Here is a 22,883-nt window from a genome sequence, read left to right as displayed (position 1 = left end):
GTGTTTCCACTTTGACACAAGTCAAACAGTGCTTGACAGTTTTCTGTCAACTGTTTTTGTTCCCTCATTGTTATATTCAACACCAAAACCAAAATGTCAGAATGACAGAAGACGATGTCTTCTCAAACTGTTGCCTCGCCACCACGTTCGCCATGCTGTCTGCCGTGTTCGCTGTAATTTTATCCTACTCCAGCATCATTACGTTATTTGCATACTAACAGTGACTGGCCAGTTCCTCATTGGGAGGGGTCATCCCTGGATACACAGCAACTCGCTCTTCACTGACAAACAGATAATAAGATAATGATTTTTTGGCCACATGCACATACACCATACATTATCTGAAAGTGTTTCGCCATAAGCTGGTACTTGCATTACTTACTTACAGAGAGTTATGCTTTGAGCATAACTCATTTTATATCTCATCATCTGATCTCCAGAACCCTACAGCATGGCGATGCTTCACTTTCTCCAAGCACCCTGTTACTATGACATCTGAGGCAACACAGGAGGCTGGACCCGTTACCCAGGTTTCTTCTCCTTCAGTGATGAATCACGTGATGCATGCCAGCTACGGAGAGGTTAGAAAAACATTACAGCCTTATTTAGCATCTCTGCTAATTACAATAATTTAATGTTGTATGTTTTTGTCATGCTGTATTTACTGTAAAGCTTTCAACCAATGTTCATTTTAATTGATTCCTGAAAGAAAGGCAGAACCCATAAAAACATATGGGTAATGCAGTTTCTCACATTCAGTCTGAATATTTGATCTCACCTTTTGAATGGAAAAAAAAAATAAAAAATCTGAATTGGATTTTTTCTTCTTCGTCTGTTTTTTAGAATCCACAGAGCTTCACAGTCTGGGTTCACTTCAAGGCTCCACAAAAATACACAGCTTCTTCAGGTAATCACCCTGGATTCAATAATTAATGACTCGCACTAATGGATTTAACAGTTGGTATCATTCATGCTAAAGGCAGTTCAATGGGTTGACTATGAATTATGTCACCAAAGTTATTGTTATTATTTATAATTTTCGCGAGTAAATGAAATAAGTTATTTTCTGCTATCCCTGTATTGTGGTGGTTGTGCTTGATAGGAGAGCTTGGTGTGGCAGATGAGTACAGTGCTCGGGTGGATATTGAAGTGGACTCCCCTGGTCAGAGTCATGTGATAAGGACAATTTCCCTCAGAGCCAGGTCTGGAACTGCAAGGGTCCATGCTCCTAAAGACCTGCAGGTACTCAAACTACCATTGAAATTTTCTTTTCAGACTGCAACAATGATAAGTATTTCTTGTGACAAGTCTTCATACCAACGAGATTGTTCAGCTCTTATTGAATTGACCAGTTGAATATAACTTGTGTGTGAATATGTGGACAGAGAGTATTTTGAGAGATGCTCACATAGGGTACTTAATAAATTATCAGTTATCAGCTTGCACAGTTTAGCTAAATAGTTGCTGTAGATTTCTGTATTAAGAGCAGTATCTTAACTATCAAAGAGGATGAGCAACTAAGGTTTTTCTCTTTCAGAGTTTCTGTTATTGACTAACACATGCAGGAGTATGTGCTTCAAACCATTTTATTCCAGGCACTTATTCAAACCAGTCACTCATACAGTTTCTTAGTTAGTTAGTTAGTTAGTTAGTTAGTTAGTTAGTTAGTTAGTTAGTTAGTTAGTTAAACATAAAGATGAGATAGTCTTCACAATAGAAAGGGGGAATCTTGTAATTATGTAATAGTATATATTAAAAAAAAAAGTATAAAAAATCATGCAGATGGGGAGTGAGCCACTCGATATCAAGCCACTTTAAACCACGGTCATTTTTGAAGTACATGTAGGCATCTGGCCAGTCACTGAGAATGTGGGTTTTAACCTGATGGGATTCTCAATTCCACTTTTACACACTACATTTAATGTATTTACATTTCTGATTTTGTTTCATAGAGTGCCTAAAAAACTTTTCTTGGCCCTGTCTAGAGTTGCTAGTCAATTACTTTTGTGCCTCTTTTGACTAGACTGTCAGCCTGTCTGCTCCACTGGGTAAATCTAGTCAACAGATGCTGCCATTAAAGAATGCGGGAAACATTGACGTGCAGCTAAAACTCAAGGTAATTCTGACCTTTACTTTTCTTATTAGATCTGGGGTTTGGGTAAGCCTCTGTGACATTTTGGGCTCAGACTGTGGCACATACAGTGGGGATTCATTGATATTTGGGTCCTGATTTTCTTGCTTTCTCTATTTTCACCTTTATTTTTTTTTCAATCTTTCTCTAACTCCTCTTGTTCGCTCTCTTACTAACTTTGTTTCTAGCTGTTCCTTTTTCAATTTCTCTCTCCAAGGTCACCTCATTTTTTTTCTTCACTTTCTCCATTTCCACACCGTCCCATCCTCTGTTTCTTCCTTTGTTGCCTTGTTGCCTCCCAGCATTCAACCCACCATTTCTTTGCTTTGTGTCCCTACATTTTCCCCTCTCTTTTCACACACAATATGTCTTATTGCCCCTCTTTTATTCCTGTTTTATAGCACAGTGATGCTGAGGACAGTTTCTCTGTGACACCGGATGAACTTTCACTGAGAGTAGGCGAGGAGCAAAGCATCATGGTCTCCTTCAAGGCGCAGGGCAGCAGGAAATATCGAGAAAGGTATAAAAATCTTCATTGCTTTCACATGTACATGTGCTGTTGTTTTGTGCAGTAAATGGATTTCCAGAATCCATTTAATTGAGAAACCAGTCCCACCCATCCATTTCTTGATGGGAGTAGATGGATATTAAAGAAACCCAGTTAACACTACTAGATCATTGCTTTAATAACCTAAAGTTTTGACTATTTTCACGCGTATCCACATTTCTAGCAGGATTTTTGTAAGTAGGGATGTCACAATGTTACAAATCCTCAATTCCATTTGATTTTTTCAAAAAAAATTTAGTCACAATTTAGTTTGATTTTTTAAATTTGTTTTTCATTTTGTTTATATATATATATTTCAGTACAGATGGCTATGCTATTTATAGACTACTCAGGGATCATTTGTTTTATGCCGTGATAACTCATTTGATTTTTTTAAATTCTTATTTCAAAAGATGGTCTACATGAGTGATATCATCTCCATTATTCGTTTGCAATGTACCACACTAAAGCCTTAATGTCAATTAAGATAATTTATTAACAATATAAATGTATTTGTTTCACCAGTCAATTGGAAACTAACAGGAAACAAAAGAAGTTATAGAGGTTATCCGCCATCTAGTAGCCCTGCAAAGATGTCCTGGCGTATTTGTCGTGTTGCCTGTGGACGCCTCTGCTACATGCGCATAGCGAACAATTATTTTTGCAGTGAAATGCCACAGGTTTTTGGGTGTGTGTAATGTGTTGTGAACCCCTGCTGATCAGTTTCCCGAAAGACGGAGCTGCTATGTTGTTATTCTACTAGCATGCTGGACCGGATTGTTTGTCCTCATCTGTAGATTGGAAATAGGTCATTTCTGTGTGTTTTTAAAGTGGGCCACAGACCAATCCGTGGTGAAAGTAAAACTGAACATTATACAGAGATGTCTGTTTTGTTCCCCCTATAGTATTTATCCATGCTAAATGACATGCCGTGGTAGTGACCTGTTCTACTCTGCTTATGATCTCCGGTCGTGTCTCTGCCACAAGTTAAACATGGCGGTCCTTAAATGATCATCGATATCCACAAATTTGTTTTAAACTGGGGCACAAAGCCAAACTGAGTGAAGACACATGCCACATTACTTCACTCTCCCCTGTGCTTTCAGTCGTAGTCTGATTGTCAGCTTATGTATCTGGCCACCACAACATGATGTCCAGCTACGTTTTTCCAAAAGTTAACTTGGTCTCAACTTGCGGCATGCGCCACCACAGCCAAAACTGACTACCCTCCTTAAAGTGAAACTATTGCCAAAATGCAACCTAGACTTTTTTTGTGAATGTATATGAGTCAAACCTTCCTGTAGAAGCATAATTACAATCAAAGAGGCACTTTTTAGATTTACCGTCTTGGGTCGTATATTGTTTTAGGGTCAAAATCATTTTAAATGGGAGTGCTAGGGGCAAATTAGTGATTGTATCAAAATTGCTATTTTCAAAACACTAAGAAGGCTCGACACAACATGAAATTTTGTAGTATCACCAGGGTCCGTACACATGAACATGAGCATTTAAAACATCGTTTTTGTACACAGTTTGCTGAAAAAGTTTTTGGACAATTCACGTTGGCAGATGTTTCTTCCACTCGCCGCCGTCCTGCCAGTGAGAAGTGTCGATTTCCAAATGTGATGTAACCTCGAGGACAGTTAAGGTGGAATGCTCCTAAAGATTAGTTCTATATAAATGCATGGATAATTCATTGTTTTGTTGTTAGCGAAAAACAATATTGACCTTGAAGTTGAAAAAGGAGCCTCATATAAGAAACAATACTAAAATCAAAAGCCAGAAAAGTCACGTGAGATATTGCGTGGATAGTTGTTGCCGGAAGACAGTAGCGGTCCACCTTAACTGTCCTCCATGTTACGTCACATTTGGAGATCGATACTTCTCCACTGGCAGGAGGGCAGCTAGCGGAACAAGCAACTGGTAACGTGAGTTGCTCAAAAACTTTCTTTTTAGTAAACTCTTTGTACACAGTCAGTGTTCACAATGCTTGTGGTCATGTGTAGAGACTCTGGTGATACTACAAGCAAAGTTTCATGTTGTGTCAATTCTTCTTAGTGTTTTAAAAATAGCGATTCTGATGCTATTGTAAAAGTGCCCGTAGCACTCCCATTGAAAATGAGTTTGACCCGAAGATGAAAATATGATAAATCTTACAAGTGCCTCTTTCATCATAATTATGCTTTTACACAAAGGTTTGATGCATATTCATTCCCAAAAAAAGCCTAGGTTGCATTTTGGCGAGAGTTTCACTTTAAAACAAATGAGGAAAGCCTGTATTTTTTGCCACAATGCCGGATCCAGTGTCAGTCCACTCGCTGTGCTACGACATGCTGTCTGTGTTTTTGTTTTGTGTTTTCCCCTCTTTGCACGCCTGCTGGATGAAGTACTGGGGGTGTGGCTAAATCCTTGACCTCCACCATTGATTTGAAGGTCAAGATCGTGACATCATTTTGATCTATATTCTACTTAGGATCAAGATTGTGACGCCCCTAATTGTGAGATTGCATGTGACTAAGCAGATTATTTTTATGTTATGCACTTGGTGTGCTTGCTCTGACATAATCTTCTGCTCCAGGTCGTAATTCTGTTGAAGCCTTGATAAGTGTTAGTCTTAGGGTATGTCCTTGAATAACCCAAAACATGTCACATGTTCAGTGGACATCACAGCTTCCTGATTGGGACTAACTTGCTTGTTATGTTGCAGCCTTCTCACCATCCTGGTGCTGCCATCAGGTCCTCAGTATGAGGTATCCCTAAAAGGAGAAATTGTCCCAGAAGACTCTGGGAATCCTGCCAATCCCCCTGCTGCTGTCTTTGGTGCTGGTGTGGCCAGTGACATTCCACCAATTCTGTCTAATAAACAGTTCGTGGCCTGGGGAGGGGTCACTCTGGGACGAGCTATGTAAGCAACTTTACAGTTTTTCACTCATTTTACTATTACTAGGTTGCAGAAATGACACACTATCAATTATTCATTGGAAACTAATCAATAAAAAAACTCAAGGCCCAGTGGTCCACCTTATTGTATTAAGGCCTGTATAATGTTATTCATGAAAAGGGCCAGAGGGTGTCTACAGGGAGTGTTATTCCTGAGAAGCTGTTTGAACATAATGCCCAATTTATTTACACTCATTGAAGAGAGATAAAGTGCAATATTTTGTTAGACTTTGAATTGCTACACAAATAAGGACATTTAGATAATGACTCTGAATCTCAGACCAAAGTTTATCCCTGTGAATTTGATGCTTCTGCACATTAACTGTTATCTCATAACAAACAGCTGCCATTGTTTTTCAGCCAACAGAAGCTGGTTCTCCGGAACAACTCGACCAATGCCACACAGCAGCTGCGGCTGCTCATTCGTGGTCAAGACCAGGACTGTTTCCAGGTAGATGTTGATATATATATTTATATTTTTGTACTTTATAAGAATGAGATAAGATGGTATCCTCACATCCTGGGTTTGTGTTTTGATATCCTACTTGGAAAAACCGGCCCTCAGTGCATCACAGTAGCCTCACTCGAGGCAGTTTTTCAGACGTTTTTCAGATCCCTGTGGAGCCACAAATGGCTACAGTATATACAACTGTTTCCACAAATGCACAGTAATCCCCATTACCTTTAAACACACTTTGATATTTTAGAGTGGTGGAATTCCCCTTGAAGGGTTGTCTGTCAAGTTTCTCAGTAATCCTGGTCACGATATACAGTACCTAAGTGCCAAATGAAAGCAACTTGATGTTGAAGATATTTCACCTCCTACCCAAAAAACCTCTTCAGTTTTGGTATCAACCCCACAAATGATACGTTGCCACTGGCTCCCCACCAGTCCATTAGAGCTGAAGTGGCCATTCACATGAGAGATGAAATGACGTCAATAAACCTCAAGCTAGTCCAGCTGCCTTCGTTTAGCACTGACATACCCTTAAAAGGTTAAAATGTTTTGACTCTTACTTCTGAAATTCTCAAATGTTTTCTCTAATTAAACGGATTCGAAATGTAAACGATTATAGGTAATTTGACTAATCATATATGGGATGTCTGCACTGTTCAAATGTGAAGTATATAAACTAATTTTTCCCTCAGCTTCAGAGTATGTTCAGCCCTGAGGAGCGTCTGACCCGGCATGGGGAGCTGTCAATTCGTCCCAGAGAGGATGTGACTGTCCACCTACTCTTTGCTCCCACCAGGGTGGCCTGCATGTTGGCCAAGCTGGAGATCAAACAGTCTGGAGTCCGACCTTCACAGCCAGGGGTCAAATTCACTGTGAGGATGTGACGTTTTCAGTGCTGCCTTGCTCTCTGGATTCTTTGTCTGTTGTCATCACTTTCTCTCTCATATCTATACACCTTCCCTCTTTTTTCTAGCTTAGTCTCATCACCACTTCTCTGCTATACTTTCTTTTTTTTATATAGAAAGACTTGGGCTATACTTTAATTTGGCTCCTATATTTCCCATCCTCAGATTCCACTGTCGGGCTACGGTGGGACCAGCAACATAATCCTGGAAGACCAGAGGAAACAGGCTGATGGCTATGTAGCAAAAATGACAGACATCGCAGTTGGTTGCGTCAGCAAAGTTTGTTTGTGTGTGAGAAACACAGGCTCCAGAGCCGCTTTCATCAAAGCCATGGCCTTCTCTGATGTACAGACACGATTGGTTATGGAACAGTCTGTCATCAGCCTCGCGCCATCACAGTTTGTACTGAAAGAAAGGACACAAGAGGTAGGAGAGGGGAAATAACTGAACTGATCACACTCAGGAAATAAAATGTTGCTGCAAAAACATTTCTTCAAGTGCTACACTAGAATTAATGATAAGCAGTAATACACAGGAAGAATGTTAATTACATATTATTCATGTGTTTTCAGGTGATCACTGTGCTTATGAAGTCCACCCAAAGAGAACAAAACCTGTGTCAGTCTGTCAATGCACTGCTGGCTACTGTATGTCTGTTTTGTGGAGATGAGGTGTCCAGGCAGCAATATAGGAGGTGAGAACTTCCAACACGCAGTTTAGTATATTTGTTCTTAAGTAGTTAGCCAGGAGGTTTTGGAATTATTAGCGGACAGTTGATACTTGCAGGGATATTCCAGTGTAAGTTTAATCCATGGTCTAACACACAGTGACACAGAGTAGGACCTCCCCTCGTGAGATTCCGACTGCTAGCTTATACAGATTTAGCAACCTCAAATCTAAAAGACATTGTGTCTTTTTAAAGCTTTGAGGTACAAAAAGAGATATTTGTGTGATGATGCTGCTGACAGATCTACAGATCTGTGTGCTGGAATCTAGTTGTTTCTAGATCATTAAAAGTGGTTATACATTCTAATTCTAAATCTAATTCCAGATGGTTCTGCTTTTGTGAGAAAGCCTTTTTTGTTCCTCCAACAGTGTGTTTGTGTTTTATTCTTTCAGATTGCTTAAGAGCAAACCGGTGGCTTCGCGGAGAGCTCTGTCTGAGAACAGTCTGCTGAAAAACATCAACTTTAATGAGAAGTTCCTGGGCGAAGAAGCCATTACAGAGCGTAAGATGTCATTATATGTAGTGTTAATTTTATTATTATTATTGTTATTGTTGTTATTATGTATTGTTATGTTTATTTGTGTTAATTTTATTATTACTATTGTTATTATTGTATCTGACATTGCCCTTTCACTTAGTTAAAAAAAAAAAAGTGAACTGCAATGTTATCACATTTTATTTTGCAGCTGTAGTGAATTTTAATTGGTGAAGAGGGATTTTTACCCTGAAGTTCATGAAAGCTTCTATATCTTATGTGTAAACTGGGGTAGGCCTTAGCAGTAAATCACAGTTGTATAAATGTGGAGAGAAAATAATGAAAATATCAGAATTTAATTTTGAAGGGTTGTCAGGTTACGTCTCAAATTTCTGACTAATTATTGACTTTTTTTGTAGCCTACGACCTGCCCCCGCGTCCCAATGAAGCTCACATCTTCTATGGAAACATGAGCAAGATAGTAGTGTCATTGCTGGGAAGTACAAAGAGCTCAGACTGTGAGCAGGGCAACCACACTGAAATGCCGCTGCCCCCTGCTAGACACTGTTCAGACACAGACAGGTACCAATATAAACATTTCTTAGCATATTGTAATACACTAGGACCTGCTTCAACCTTCTGACTTGACAACACAACAAATCCATTGAACACAAAGACAGGGATACAGATAGTTAGTGCTTTACATTGTTCAATACTGTAATTGCATTTTAGTTTTACATGAAATTTATATGGGGAAATAGATGGTTATTGTGCTTACTACCACAATCTCATTCAGTAAAAGAAGCAAGTATTGGGTCTTTGCATTTTTCATGGATGAGATCCTAAGTTGGTTGTGTTTAATTACATAAAGCATTATAGTCATAACAGAGCTGCAAAACCCAATTTATAGTTTAATGTTTTTGTGTTATTCCCAGTGTTATGCCAAATGTCAATGTGACTCTGGACGTGTTGCCGGTAAAAGGTCCCCAAGGTCCAGCACTGAGAGTGACAGAGGCCTCCTTAAAGGTACCAAATGCCTTCTTTAATAGCTTGAATGAGTTCTTGTGATGAGTGAAGTGTTGATTAGGCTAGTGTTGTTTCAATTGCACATGATGAAAATTGTCATCAAAAAAACTCTTGTTTTAAATGCAGAGTGTCTCTTTCTCCCTCAGGCCTCAGAGCCACACCAGCAGTCTGAGTCTTGGACCATCCATCCGCAACAACTTGTCCTCGCAGCTCCCACCATCAGTGAGTAGACTATTTTTCAAAAGCATATTATTGTTTCAATTTTTTATTGAATTTCGCTCTCAATAAGCATGGCTGGTAAGACAGTTACCTCTAAAACCATAGGTGAATGACTGCAGTGACGTCTGACACCATTTGTTGTTCTTGTCAATGTTTTAGATGGTGAAGCCACGACTACTCAGGTTCAGATTCGGAACAACACGTCCAGAGAGTTGAGCTTCGATTTGTCCTGGCCTGCTCACTGCTTGACCATCACCCCTCAGCATGGAGTTATCGAGCCTCAGTAAGCATAAACTTGGTTGTTCAATGAAATTCATTGGCCTAGTATTTGGGGTTAGAATCAGACCTCATGATGTTTGCCGCATGTATTTATGTGTATCTTGCTTGTTTTATTTCGATTCACCATGCTGTAGGTTATTAAAGCACGTCAATAGGGTTCCCACATGCCTTTTACATTCTTAAAAGTTTGTGAATTACAGTTGAAAAAGACCACGGCTCGAGTTTTTGAAAATAGACATAAATTGACATGGGTCATTGGAAGTGTATTTGAATTTGTATACTTCAACCTGTCTTCAACATTTGCCCTTCAAATGTATTTTCGTTTTTTTACACACATTGGTATCAGATCGGTGCTGTGTGTTGGCTGATACCCAAAGCCCAGGTATCAGAATTGGTAAAAAAAAAAAAAAAAAATCTAACAGAAAAAAGACTGCTTGTTCTTATTCTAAATGGTTTTGTTGCTGTCACAGTAATTAATCATGATGCATGTCTTAAATTACATCCTTAAATTTGGGGGAATTTAAGAAGGCCTGGAGACCCCGCATCAAGTGTGTTGCATTAAATGTTGACAGTTTCTTGTTTCTTGTGGCTCAGTCCTTTAAAATTAGAGTCTCTTCTTAACTTTAACAAATGAATAATTACACAAGGGTTGATAATTTAATTGACTGTGTATACAGGTGCTTGTGTTTTTAATTATTCAACTTGTCTTTTTTCGTATTTATTGTTAACCAAGGTGCCACCTGCAGATTTTGATCAGTCCCAACCCTTCACTGGCATCTAAATCTGCCCTGCTACCATGGAGTGGACAGATTTACGTCCAGTGTGACAGTCAACAGAAGGTATGGACACTATAGACATCAGAACAAATCAACTATGAATATTGTCTTATGTTATGAGAAGTCAACAGGGGCTGAATTTTTGCAATACGACTACTGGTTCAGTTTATTAAGGTCCATATCCGTCGGGACCTGGCTCTGGATGTATCTGCGGCTCCGGCAGACACAACTTTATCAGCCCTGCCTCCTCAAGCTGCCACTCCTGTGCTGCCTGCCGCAAGGCTTAACAGCAAGACCTTGCTACCCCCGCAGACCCCACAGCCACCTCAAGCCCTGGTGGAGATTAGCAACAAGACCATCCACTTCCTCACCACTCCCTCAGGGGAAACATCAGGTAGGGAGGTGAATGTCCAGAGGAATAAATCAGATCATTGAGGAAAAGTCTGAACAGCCTGAAAGGTCCGGTGTGTCAGATTTAGGGAGATTTAAGTCTAAGTCAGCTGGGGATGTCTCTAGTGCACGCGCTATGTGAGCTGCACAATGCAGAAAATTTAGGTGTTGTCCTAAATGGGGGTCCATCTCCTGCGTCCATATCTAATATAACATCCTTGTGGTGTCTGTGCTCAGAGCAGAGTGATGTTAGAGATTGGAGCAGAGGGGACATTTTAGCAGTTAAGTTGTTTAGTGACAATAAATGTAGAGTACACGTTTCAGTTTGACCATGAATAAACTCTGCAGGTCCTCAATACACAAGAACATCTGTTTTAAGTGAAAGCTATCACTAACCCTGCAAATATCAATGCTATCGCTAATCCATGCTAGTGTTGTAGATCTTGCTAGTGGAGGAGTATGGTTGCTATGGTGATAAATACATATGACTATCAACCATGCCCCCCCCCCAATTCTCTTTTTGAAAAAGAGTTGTAGTCTGTGGGTTGCACACTGTGTGTATATTCCTGTGAGAAGCCCAACCCCTCTGTTTTCTCCTACTTCAGAGGCCCAGCTGGAGGTGCAGAATAAGGAATTGGAAGTGAGGTGGTACCTGTCATCATTTGCTCCCCCATATGTAAAGGTGCTTTTTTTTCTTCATTAGCTCTTTCTTCTGTGTACTCTCTTTCCTGTTTATTGTTTTTCTGTTTCTTATCTGTACCAGCCCTCTGGGAACAAATGCATCTATTTGTTCTGAGGTTTATTTATAATTTCATTTTGAATTTAGTTTATTTTAATGTGTAAGTTGAGCTAAAATCTTGTATTTTGTCTTGTGACTTACTTCAAGTTCATTTCGTAGGCTCATTCTCCTGCTGTTGTGGATTTAATGTTATTGTTTGTTTTGTTTGTGTGATAGCAGTCACTCAAAGTTAAGCTGTCATCCCTTCTCTGTCCTCAGGGAGTTGACAACACTGGAGATGTTTACCGGGCCACTTACACTGCTTTCAGATGCTCCAAGGTCTCTGGCACACTGGGAGCCCATGAGAAGATGGAGGTAGGCACTCATATGCTGCTGGACTTGTCAGTCGTCGTAAAGGGATGAGGCAAGATTTATTGCAGATGATATTGGTTATTGGAAAACAATCTTGTCAAATGCATTCGGGGAAAAAAAAGATAGAAAAGATAATTTTTTTGAGCATTTATGGTAAAAGAAAAATGCAATTTTACAAATATAGGCTAAATATGGTTGAAGAGGTATTTAAAAAGATAAAAAGCACACATAAACAAATAATTTCTTACCAGTTCCTTCTTGTATAGCTACATAGCATGTTGAAATTGTAATTATTAACGCCTTGATTACAATTTCAGCAGCACCTATAGTCTATTACTTGTAGTTTTTTTTATAGTTTTCCTTGAATATCTTTATATAATTTAGTAGTTAGGTATGCTCTGTTAGACTTGACTGAATCACGTAATTTTTCAGTTCATAGCCTTGTTGACCAAAACATACATATTTTTTATTTTCATGAGCCGCAAGATGTGATCATCAAAATTAAAACAAAAAAATGGTCATACAGTTATTCTAAAGCTGCACTGCATTTTTTTTATTGATAAATCTACTCATTCTTTTTTGGATTAATCTAGAATTTTTGATAATAATAATAATAATAATAAATTCATTCATCTGGTGCACTTTGCAAGGAATGTCATAAATAACATGATTTTATATCAGAAATTATTGAAAATGTATTAGTATTTTATATATTCTATAATACTGAGCTTTGGCTATGCTATGTGATTAGTCCATAAAAGTGAAACATTGTTTTGAATATCTATTGCTATTATTATATATCTGCATAGCATGGAGAAAGATGGGGAAATGCACATAATGGTGAGGTGGCATGCATATTATACATCAGAAATATAGAAAATGTGACAGCTCCACCAGGTACATGTAAACAGAATGCAGTTATTACTAGAGCTGATGAGTCTAAATCTTCACTGTTAGAGATATCAGCAGAACTGGGTCACTGTTGTTTTCTCCATGAGGAACAGCACTACAGCAAATACACGCTGTGACAAAATACTGTGGTGAAACTTTACAAAGATTTTCTTCTGAACTATTTTGATACTTGTCTCGATAAATCTTTTGGTTGATATGTGCGATTTCAAAATGTGTGTCCTTTTTCATTTTGAGCATTTTGTTAGTTGATATTGAGTTATAAGGCAGTTGATACATTTGATTTGTCTAGACATTGGCCCTGCAAAAAAATGTATGTAGAGCGTTTGTACAGTTAAATACCTTGTGTTTCCTATGTTATCGGTCTCCCAGGTGCCTATAACATTCCTGCCCAGGGACAGAGGGGACTATGCCCAGTTTTGGGACTTGGAGTGCCATCCTGTGTCTGAGCCACAGCAGAAAACCAGAATCCGCTTCCAACTCTGTGGCACTGTAAGGACTCAATTATTAGTCTGAGATACACCATACTGAGAGCAAATGTCTATCTGTGCTATAGAATTACATATACTGGAAAATACTTTTTACTATTTCTAATGTTAGAGGTTTAATTTTGCCAAAAATACTGCTCTTTTTGTTGTTGTTTTTTTCCACTCACACAGCTTATCTGATTACTGAAGTACTTGGCTTAGGAGTCACAATGAGTCTGAGTTTTGTTGTACCACTAAAGTACAAAAATAGCCATGGTAACATCACTATTTTTTTATTTTTTCCACCTCAACCATATTTGGTAAAGCATTCATTATATGCATTCCTTACTTTTGCTGCAACAAAGATGAAAAATGTCTAACTCTACATTAGTGAGTATCTAACATCTAACTTGTTTCACTTTCAAAATAAACCTTGAGTGTATAAACATCGCTCACTCTAAGGGTGCACTCACACTTGGCCTAGCTGCTCCGTATCGTGCCAAAGCACGATTGTTCCTCCTCTCCTGTCCTCTGCCTGCCTGTGCTCACATTGCTCTGGCCATAGCCGGGCCTGAGCATGGTTACGTCATCACGTCATAATGCAGTCAAAGCACAATGGAGAACAACGCAGAGAACATGACTTTAGTGAGTTTTTGTGGTTTATCTTGTGTTGTTTTGGTCGTGGATGTTCCTCTCACATTGCTGGATTTCGTGATTATGCAAGGCGGTGTATTACACATGATTACACTTTATGTCCATGTTACATACCTGTGCTTGTCCTCGAGCATAAGCAAACATACCGTGCTGAACCGCACCTCTTCCAACCATGCCAGGGCCAAGAAAGTGTGTAGGCGCTCACACTAGTCAAACAAACTGGACTTTTAGGGTCATATGTGCTCTGACATGGAATGGATTGCCTAGTGTGACTGAGCCCTAAAGCATTTGACTGTGACATTACCTCCATCAGTTTAACAAAAAACGGATATAGTAGAAAATCTTGACTTTGGTTTTGTAGTGTGAGTGACAGAATTAACAAATGAGAAAAGTGGGTTGTTGGGTGACAAGGAGAGCCACCCTGCTGAGAAGGGCCTGCAGGCTTTGTGTATGTGCTGCTTTAATGTGAAGAGTTATGACAGACCCAGTTAACTTAAGAGCATACATACACACCAAGTGGGATGTCAGATAGATGGCTCCACATAAGTAGGTTAACTGGCTATGATGGTAACACTTTTGTTGTTGTCTTATTTCTAAGACGATGAGCCAAAATCTTCAGCTTCTTCTTTTTCAACCAGCTGTTTTGAAGTAGTATGGCAACGGCAGCCATGTATTTTATACTTACTAGCCAATATCCTTAAGAGACTACCATCCATTCTGAGTCATTCGATCACAAGTGGACGGCTTTAAAGATCCAATATACAACAATAAGACTCACTAGATATCAGGGAACAGCTATTTGCTATGTAAAGACATAGTGGAGTAAACACATCCTGAGAAGAGAGTGACGTCACACTCCCTCTCTGTGTATTATTATTATTAGGGGGTTATTATTTTGTTAATGGGCTTCTCTGTTTTTAGTTTTGAACAGCCGGTCCCGATGCACGTGCATTTATAGACCCAGCAAGCATGCATGCATTCTGACTTAGGCAGCTTTTGGGGAAAAATATCAGTTGAGACTGCATGAAAATTGCTCGACCTGTCCTTCAACACTTCTGCGGGGAAACTGCAAGGGGAGGTGTGATGGCATGTCAGCCACACCGGCATGTTAGATCTGTTTGGTGGCTTAGAATCACCTTAGCCCTTTTTACACAGGGACGTCACATTATCTCCGGAGCGGTGGTTCGCTAATTCTCCGCCGATGATTCACATAGAGTGAAGCATCTCCACCTTGAAGACGAACAGCTGAGTAATTCACTAAGACAGCCAGTGCTGCGGCTCCTAAAGAGGCATGACGGTACACGTCATGATTATGATATTGGTGTGTTTCCTAGGTGTTTCCCCATTTTCCCCCCGTCAGTCTAAACCTATGGACAGTTTATAAGCATATGGATGCTGTTATAATGTGTAGTGATTCAGATCCTGACCCAAAGTTACGTTTTTCCCTCTAAATTACATAATTGCCATCAGTAAACTGGAAGCTGTCTAACACACTCACCGTGAAGGAGGCTGTTATCTGAGGGAAAGTTCACTGAAGTCTCGGTCCTGAGGGCTGACCGTCACCATGATTTATTTTCATCACAAACACTCTGTGAGTTAAAGTTTTTTGCCGATGACGGATGCTGTTTTTCGGGCAGAAATGTGACGATGAGTCGGTAGCACAATCGGGAGGACAGACAGGAGGACGGACGCCTCTCCACCTACAGCTGTGGTATTTTTTTCCTCATATAAGCTGACAAAGTTAAAGACAGTTACAGTTACTACATTACTGTTGTTTGGACATGTAACGTTGCTTTGTGGGAAATTTCTCTTTATTAAGTTGAGTGAGGGACCTGTGCAGTTATCAGACTGTCAGACTGACACATCCACATTTTGCACTGCCGACTTATCCATTCACACTGGTTCAGTTCACCAGTAATACAGCCCTGATACTACCTCCAGAGGCGGATCAGCGCTGGAGCGGAATATCACCCCTGGCCGCATCTGAAACTTTCACACAGAGGATGATGCAGAGAATTGGCACACGATCTCCGCATGCAAACGGCAGTGTGAATTTGGCCTCTTGAGAGGCTGACCTTTAAGCCCATTCATTCACACCTGGCATTAAATTACTGTTCTATATGTAAATATACACCTACATCACTGCAAACAAACAAATATCTCCACATTTTTAAAATTTCTAAATTTTAAAGCACTAATGGTTAAGAATGTGTTGTAACAGTTTCATAAAGTTTTTCACCTAAAGTAATGAGTCTCAATAAAAAAACTTTTACTAGGGGAGTCTGGGGACTTTCTAGTAGGATGTCAATGAGTTACTGTTTACCGTATTTGTTGCTGTAATTTGGTTGTACGCAGACAACACTTTGTACATTTAATACAGAATACACAAGAAGTCATCAACGATTCAAGATTCACAAAAGACACTTTAAGTCATCATTCAACAATTCTTGAAATCGCATACTTGGTAAAGGAGTCTAGTTCAGTGGTTAATCTGCTGCTAATATCAGCAGGTTAAGAAAACCCAAAGGCATTACTAACATTGTTCAGTAGGGTAATGCTCACTCCAAGGTTTCACTCACACTTGGCTTAGTTGCTCCATATCGTGCCAAAGCACAATTGTTGGAAATTATGGAAATCAGACTGTTTAATCCATTACGATTGTTGTAGTGACTTCTCCTTGTTTTTTCAAGGAGGATGTCAGTTGAGTAGGCGGTCCTCCACTGTATACACTGTCAAAATGATTTGCTCGGATGTGCCCCTCAATGTTGTCTGAGTGCTAAGAGGGGGTGTTCACACCCATACTCAGAGCTTTCCACTTGTAATCAGATCACTCAGAATGTATGTTTGTACCAGGTCTGAACTGCTGATGCATTTTTTTTTCTGCGTCTGAAGGGATCAAAGTGTGGACCAGTGGAAGGACCACAGGATGGAGAATGCTCTCTGGTGAAGACAGAGGCCACAGTCAAGATCAGGAAGAGAGCCGATGCCTCAGCTGGCAAAACCAGGTGAGACCTACTTAGCTACAAGTCAATTCATGTTCTGTTTCATTCTCCCTGACTGCCAGAGACAGTATGTTATACCTGGATATGCATTGCAGACATGTGCTGAAGGTTGAGACTCTATATCAGCAAAGTACTAACCTTAACAGTGTCTGTGTGGGGCAGGGGCAAGCTCATTCCCTTACTGCCTGCTAGCAAGGGGTGGAACCCCAGGGGACATATTGTGTGATTTTTCACAGCTACCAACTACCTCGCCTTTAAATTGCTGATCATCCTCTCCGTTTGCAACTTTTGCATAATCTCGCATAGCCCAGAGGATGACCATGACTGATGTCCACCAGGTTTTGGATTCAGACTGCTTAGACAGGCTCTGACAAATAATGCTTGCACTTACTGCAGCTGTGTGCTTTTGACAGAGAGCCACAAGATTAGCCAGTTTGGACATGATCATTACTGGGGCTGATTTACCTCCTTTAGTGATGACTGCATTTGGTCCCGCTTCGGATTCTAAGCATCACAGATACACATGATGGCCGTCACTATGGTTTCAGAGCCACCACTCCAGGTTGTGGATGAGGAAGACCCCCTAGCCTCTTTACCCTCTGTTGCTTAGCCAACATGATGATGCATTAACTATTGTTGTGACAGGGAATCCTTTCTGTGATAACAGATCAGTAAAATGGGATGAAATTGGGGGGAAGTCCCCACTCCCCTCAGTGACAGGTTCTCATGGGTCAGAAGTGGAGTCCTTCAAGGATGCTGAGGCTTGCCTTTTTAAACAGGAAAGCAAGCCATTCAGTGTGCCATATCATGGCTTGTTCTGGATGCTGCCCATGTAGAGACTGCTCCCTTTGATAAGTGTATTCCACAGCCTTAATGCTGTATATTGACACACTTCAGAGGTGCTAGCCAGACCAAAAAATCTTCTCCCACCTGCTGAGCAACTGCAGGGCTCAGGGATGCTGACTAGAACAGATGCCTGCTATTTGTGTCTCCATTGTTTCTCCGAGAGGATCTTAAGATGAGGGTCTAAGACTGGATGCCCATTGTCAATGCCCACAATGTAGAATCAGTGATGACCTCCTTACCAATAGTCAGCTGAATGTTTAGCTATGCAGTCATGAATTCTGTCTGACATAGCAAAAGCATCATCCAAACTGTCCTCCAGATACACTCAGACTCAACTGGAATTACATCCAGCAATTAGGCTACAAATTTAGCTATTTTTCTGACAGATTGGACGATGCTTTCATCATTTCAGACAGAATTCATGAACATATAGCTGAATATTCAGCTGACCAATAGTTACAGGGAGCTGGGAGGGAGCTACGGAAATGGTTATGAATTGTTAAACATGGCTGTTTGGACATGTGTTAAAAAAAAAGGTAAATAACTGGTTATTCGATTCATTTTCTGTTCTTAAATTGTTTAATTTTTCTCAACAAGAAGAACCAATAAGTGTACCGTTAAAGTACCGGGTCAATAAGCAGTAGCACAAAGAGTTGTGGCCCCATTAAAATCTTACGATACCGGTCCCTACTTGCTACTGAGTTGGCTGTGGTCCAAAACCATACTTAACACTCAGGCTTCCTCTACAAGGGTGCTGTATGCCAATGAGTGGAAACCAGTAGAGTTGTTTGGTTCCTGTATTGCTCAGATATTTGCAGATAATCATTGTCTCTACAATTAGGGTTCATGTTGCTGCAGTCTTGGCTCGGCATGTTGAAAGGTGTGTTTGAGCCCCTTAAACTGGCTGACCTCAGATGGCTGTCTAGGTTTGTGAACTTCATGCCCTGACAGTTGCTAGGGACTGCTTGCGTTGGATTTCTGATTGGTCTGGGGTTAATATGGGGCCCCATGCCTCATTTCTTCAAAAAAGCCTCTTGGCATTTTACGTCAATCAGCTCAGCAGTTTGACAGTCTTTGCCCGGTGTAGCTCTCCTTTATCCTGTTGGGGCTCTGAGACTCTTCTTGGATGTGGGAGCTGAGCTTTCATAAGTTTGCTTTGTTTGTTTTTGAGGTCACAGGAAGGTTGGTGGATTGTTTAAGCAGAGGCTTGTAAACTGGTTTGTTGATACCATTACACAGGCGTTCAGGCTCAGGGACCTCCAGGTGCCCCTGTCAAGTGTCATTCAACCAGAGGTGTTTCCACTTCTTGGGCTGTCTTAAGTGGTGTCCTACTGAGCGAGCTCTGTGCTGCAGCTACTTGGGCTTCTTCCTGTAATTTATCCTGCTAATACAGGGTTAATGTGGCTGGCCCTCATACTGTGGCAACAGCAGTCTTGTCTCTTCCTTTGGTCAGCAGCTGTGGCTCGGTGAGTACAGACCTAATGACTTTATTGGCATGGGTCATCCAGGTATTACACACCATCTCTGGCAGTCAGGAAGAATGAAATAGAATGAGAGATAAGGTCTTGATGAGAAGATTCTGTAGGAGACAACTGGTGGGTGTGATATGCTTCCTGTTAAAACTGGCATAATTTGTAATTCTCAGCCAGGAGGAGGCTGTGCGGAGGGGTGTGTATTCTCCACAGGACCTCTACACCTTCCCAGCCACAAGGTTGGGTGAGTCCAGCACTCTGAAGGTCAACATCCGCAACAACTCATCCGACACTCATGAGGTGAGGCATGCTTTATTCTCATGAAGACATAGGAAGAAAAATGTTTGTTTTTCTCGCTGACTGCGGCAAGAACTGGAATACCGAATATAAAATATGCATCACTTGGTATTCCAGAAAAGTGCCTTTTTAAAAGAGGCAGAAAGGTAGTGACAATATAGATGCTAGCTCACATTGCGTATACAGTTATTCCATACAGCTAACAGACATTGCATGACCGACTTGATTTATCTGTGCTGCATGATAATGTAATAACAACTCCTAACATTTTGTCACTGTGCATTGCATGGATTTGATATTTGATGTGTGGCTTCTCTAAATTACTTGCAGCTGAAATTTGTAAACCCTAGGGAGCCCTTCCACATCAAGCATTCCAAATATTCCCTGAGGTAAGTCCAGTGATATTGGACGGGTGACACATTTATAATGTTACGTATTAGTGCCTACCCCTGTTGATGTTTGTGTTTCTGTGCCTCCCCTTTAGTTTTCATAGGTCTACTGTTAGATAGATAGATAGATAGATAGATAGATAGATAGATAGATAGATAGATAGATAGAGAACTATCTATCTATCTATCTATCTATCTATCTATCTATGTAATGTATGTAAGGATGTAATATCGATACATTGCGTAGCACAAGTATGTATTCATGCATTAAACCTTTAAAATTGAAACAATCTCTTTTTTATCTATCTACTGACTGCCATTTTTCTTTCCCACCCCTCAGATCTCAGCATTATTTGAAGCTACCTGTCCAGTTCAAACCTAGTTCTGCTGGCAGACAGGCTGGTTTGCTGCTCATTCAGTCAGAAACAAGTGGAAGTCTTGTTATTCAGCTGACCGGTGAGGCAGTACCTTGATTTCACCATGTACCATCCTACGCCACCTTCTCATGATGACGGATTTATGGTGGATGCTGTTCTCTGTACTCTTCATCATGGGACAGAAGAGAGCAGCAGAGAGGAAAAGGCAAACTGCTAAGGATCAAATGGAAGCAGCGCTGTACTTAAATCCATCCTCATTGTATTCAGAGAGGTAGACTGTAGCTGATGAAATGGAGATGACTGAGACTCGACTACCAACACGGCCCTTTGTGCCTCTGGAGGTGGCACAGGTGTCCTCAGCTGGCCCATGAAAAATGACTGTGCCTGAAGCTGAATGATTTGGTCTGACTGCCTCACAATTAGTCCACCCCACTCTGGCATTTCAAAGAGCTAATGATTTTTGTCACTTTACTTTGGAACTGGTATTTGCCTCGTCCCTGAGTCATATCACAAGGCAGCGTTGTTGTTGCCATGGCCTCTGTGAGACAGGACCAGTTGAGATACCTTGAGGATTACTTTGAGTTGGTCACACAGGAATGTGTTTGTCTCTTGTTTGGTTGTTGGGAACATGGCTGCAGGGATTCTTTTTTTTAGCCAACCCGTCAAAATCTGAAAAGGAGGCCTGCACGTAATGTTTTTTTGTTTTTTCAAAGTAGTTTGTTATAAACTTGTGATTGTTGCAAGACCACAGCATATTTAAGGCTTCAGGGTTTTGTTTAGGTTTTTTGTTGTTGTTTTGAGGGGGGGTTTCTTTTAAAAATAACTTTAACAATCCTCAGATTAGTCCGTCTTCATTTCATAAAATGGTCCTAATCTTCTGTACTGGTGTGTTTTCCATGTAAATTGCTTCTCATCATGCAGAGCCCACCTGCACAGTGGCCTTTGTCAGCACCATGTGTTGACTGCCCAGCAACCTCCAAGACCCGTTCCAAACAGTCCAGATGTACTTAATTTAGTCCTGATCAGGGCATTAGGATGGTTAATGATTGTTATTAGATGCTCAAAGAGTTTCCTCCGGTGGGGATTTTGTTCGGCAGCTTGCCAGGCCTGCTTAGTATGGTTACCATGGCAAAACAGTCTTAATCACTGTTCCAGTCACAGAAAATTAGCTTCCCATTTCCTCTTTTGGCTCTGGGGCAAATGGCCAATATTGCCAGGGGGTGTTGGATTCACATCCATAATCAGCTTTGGGAGTGGAATGGCATAGGGAAATGTACACAAACTTCATCAAGGATTTGTTTTTAAGTGATAAGATGCCACACATTGTGACAACACTTTTGAAAAGAATAACACTAGTGTGAAAATCACTCGCCTGCTTGTAGAGCAAGCTGGATATACAGTATGATTATATGAAGGCAATGCATTGTCACAGGCTGCCCTCGACATGCCCTGACAGCAACCCACCTGATATATTTTGGTTTACAGTTTGCACATACTTTAAATAGTACATAATGTAATATATTGTTGTCTGTACACATTTTAAATAAAGTTTTTTTGTGATAAATAGCTTGGCTTTCTCAAATCCTTTCAAATGGCTGTTCCTAATGTGATGTGTCAATATGATAGAACCAGGGCCTTATGATTACATTATTCTTTTAATTTCTGATTTTTACTAATTACTGACGTATGTAGGACCAGTATTACAACTGTTATTATCCACTAACAGATATTATATAGTATGTTTGCATGATTATAATCGTTTCTGTTGTTCCTACAGATGAATGTTTGAGCCTCACCATGCAGAATAATGTATGACTGGAGTGTAAATTTCCTGTGTCAATTAAAAATCAGATTTTAAGAGCCCAGGCTATGTTCATGTTTTGTTGTAACATGTATTTAGCATACACAGTTGGGATTTGGAAACTTGAGGCCTCCAGTGCACGTACACTGAGAATGAACACAGTGAATTAAAGGTGTAGACATAGAAGATATCTTGTATCCGTAAATATAAATTTTTATGGAGGGAGAAAGAGTCAAGCATTTTCTATGTGGTAATTATACTTTTTACATTGGAGACATTTTTACACAACAAAAAGCAACAAGTACATATTTAGGCATGGACTGGAACTGCAGGACATCAAGCCAATGTTCTACAAATTTGGAAGCTGTGCTAGATAACATGCAGCATACAGTTGCTGCCAATAATAAAATTAAGTCAGAAAAACAAAACACCTGTTGTCTCTTATGAAGCCCATCCATTGCCAAAGCACTAACACAGTTTGACTTGCGCAGCAGGTACATTTTATTTTTGTGTTCAATTTGTTCTGCACAATTTATTTATTGATTCAATTCTATGTTGTTTTTTTGTTTGTTTGTTTCAGAATAAAACTAGGCTTACTTTTCATACACCCCTCAGATCAAAGTCCCACAGTCAAGGCTTTAGATAAAGGGGACCATGGCTTTCAACACTGGAACAAACTCCCAAATGCTTTTAGACTAGGATTTTTA

At 40.3% G+C, this 22,883-nt stretch overlaps 1 protein-coding gene across 3 annotated transcripts in view; it reads left to right on the top strand.

The window, feature by feature from the left end:
* The window catches only part of cep192 (centrosomal protein 192), a 38,886-nt gene extending 16,945 nt beyond the window's left edge, over positions 1-21,941 (top strand). For all 3 annotated transcript variants that reach the window (XM_037074494.1, XM_037074492.1, XM_037074493.1), the window contains exons 29-52: positions 441-581; positions 844-907; positions 1,103-1,242; positions 2,024-2,116; positions 2,533-2,651; positions 5,386-5,583; positions 5,979-6,069; positions 6,768-6,947; positions 7,146-7,406; positions 7,553-7,674; positions 8,100-8,209; positions 8,602-8,764; positions 9,118-9,208; positions 9,355-9,430; positions 9,587-9,710; positions 10,440-10,545; positions 10,648-10,876; positions 11,478-11,554; positions 11,870-11,965; positions 13,244-13,363; positions 16,885-16,997; positions 19,486-19,612; positions 19,940-19,998; positions 20,339-21,941. In XM_037074494.1, coding sequence (XP_036930389.1) covers positions 441-581; positions 844-907; positions 1,103-1,242; positions 2,024-2,116; positions 2,533-2,651; positions 5,386-5,583; positions 5,979-6,069; positions 6,768-6,947; positions 7,146-7,406; positions 7,553-7,674; positions 8,100-8,209; positions 8,602-8,764; positions 9,118-9,208; positions 9,355-9,430; positions 9,587-9,710; positions 10,440-10,545; positions 10,648-10,876; positions 11,478-11,554; positions 11,870-11,965; positions 13,244-13,363; positions 16,885-16,997; positions 19,486-19,612; positions 19,940-19,998; positions 20,339-20,471 — 3,033 coding nt within the window. In that variant the 3' untranslated portion in view covers positions 20,472-21,941. The remainder of the gene's footprint in view (positions 1-440; positions 582-843; positions 908-1,102; positions 1,243-2,023; positions 2,117-2,532; positions 2,652-5,385; positions 5,584-5,978; positions 6,070-6,767; positions 6,948-7,145; positions 7,407-7,552; positions 7,675-8,099; positions 8,210-8,601; positions 8,765-9,117; positions 9,209-9,354; positions 9,431-9,586; positions 9,711-10,439; positions 10,546-10,647; positions 10,877-11,477; positions 11,555-11,869; positions 11,966-13,243; positions 13,364-16,884; positions 16,998-19,485; positions 19,613-19,939; positions 19,999-20,338) is intronic.
* The last annotated feature ends 942 nt before the right edge of the window (positions 21,942-22,883 follow it).

The sequence above is a fragment of the Acanthopagrus latus genome, chromosome 17, assembly GCF_904848185.1.
Source record: "Acanthopagrus latus isolate v.2019 chromosome 17, fAcaLat1.1, whole genome shotgun sequence".
Classification (NCBI taxonomy): domain Eukaryota; kingdom Metazoa; phylum Chordata; class Actinopteri; order Spariformes; family Sparidae; genus Acanthopagrus; species Acanthopagrus latus.
Note: the sequence above shows the minus strand (reverse complement) of the source record. Positions and strands in the feature narration are given on the sequence as shown.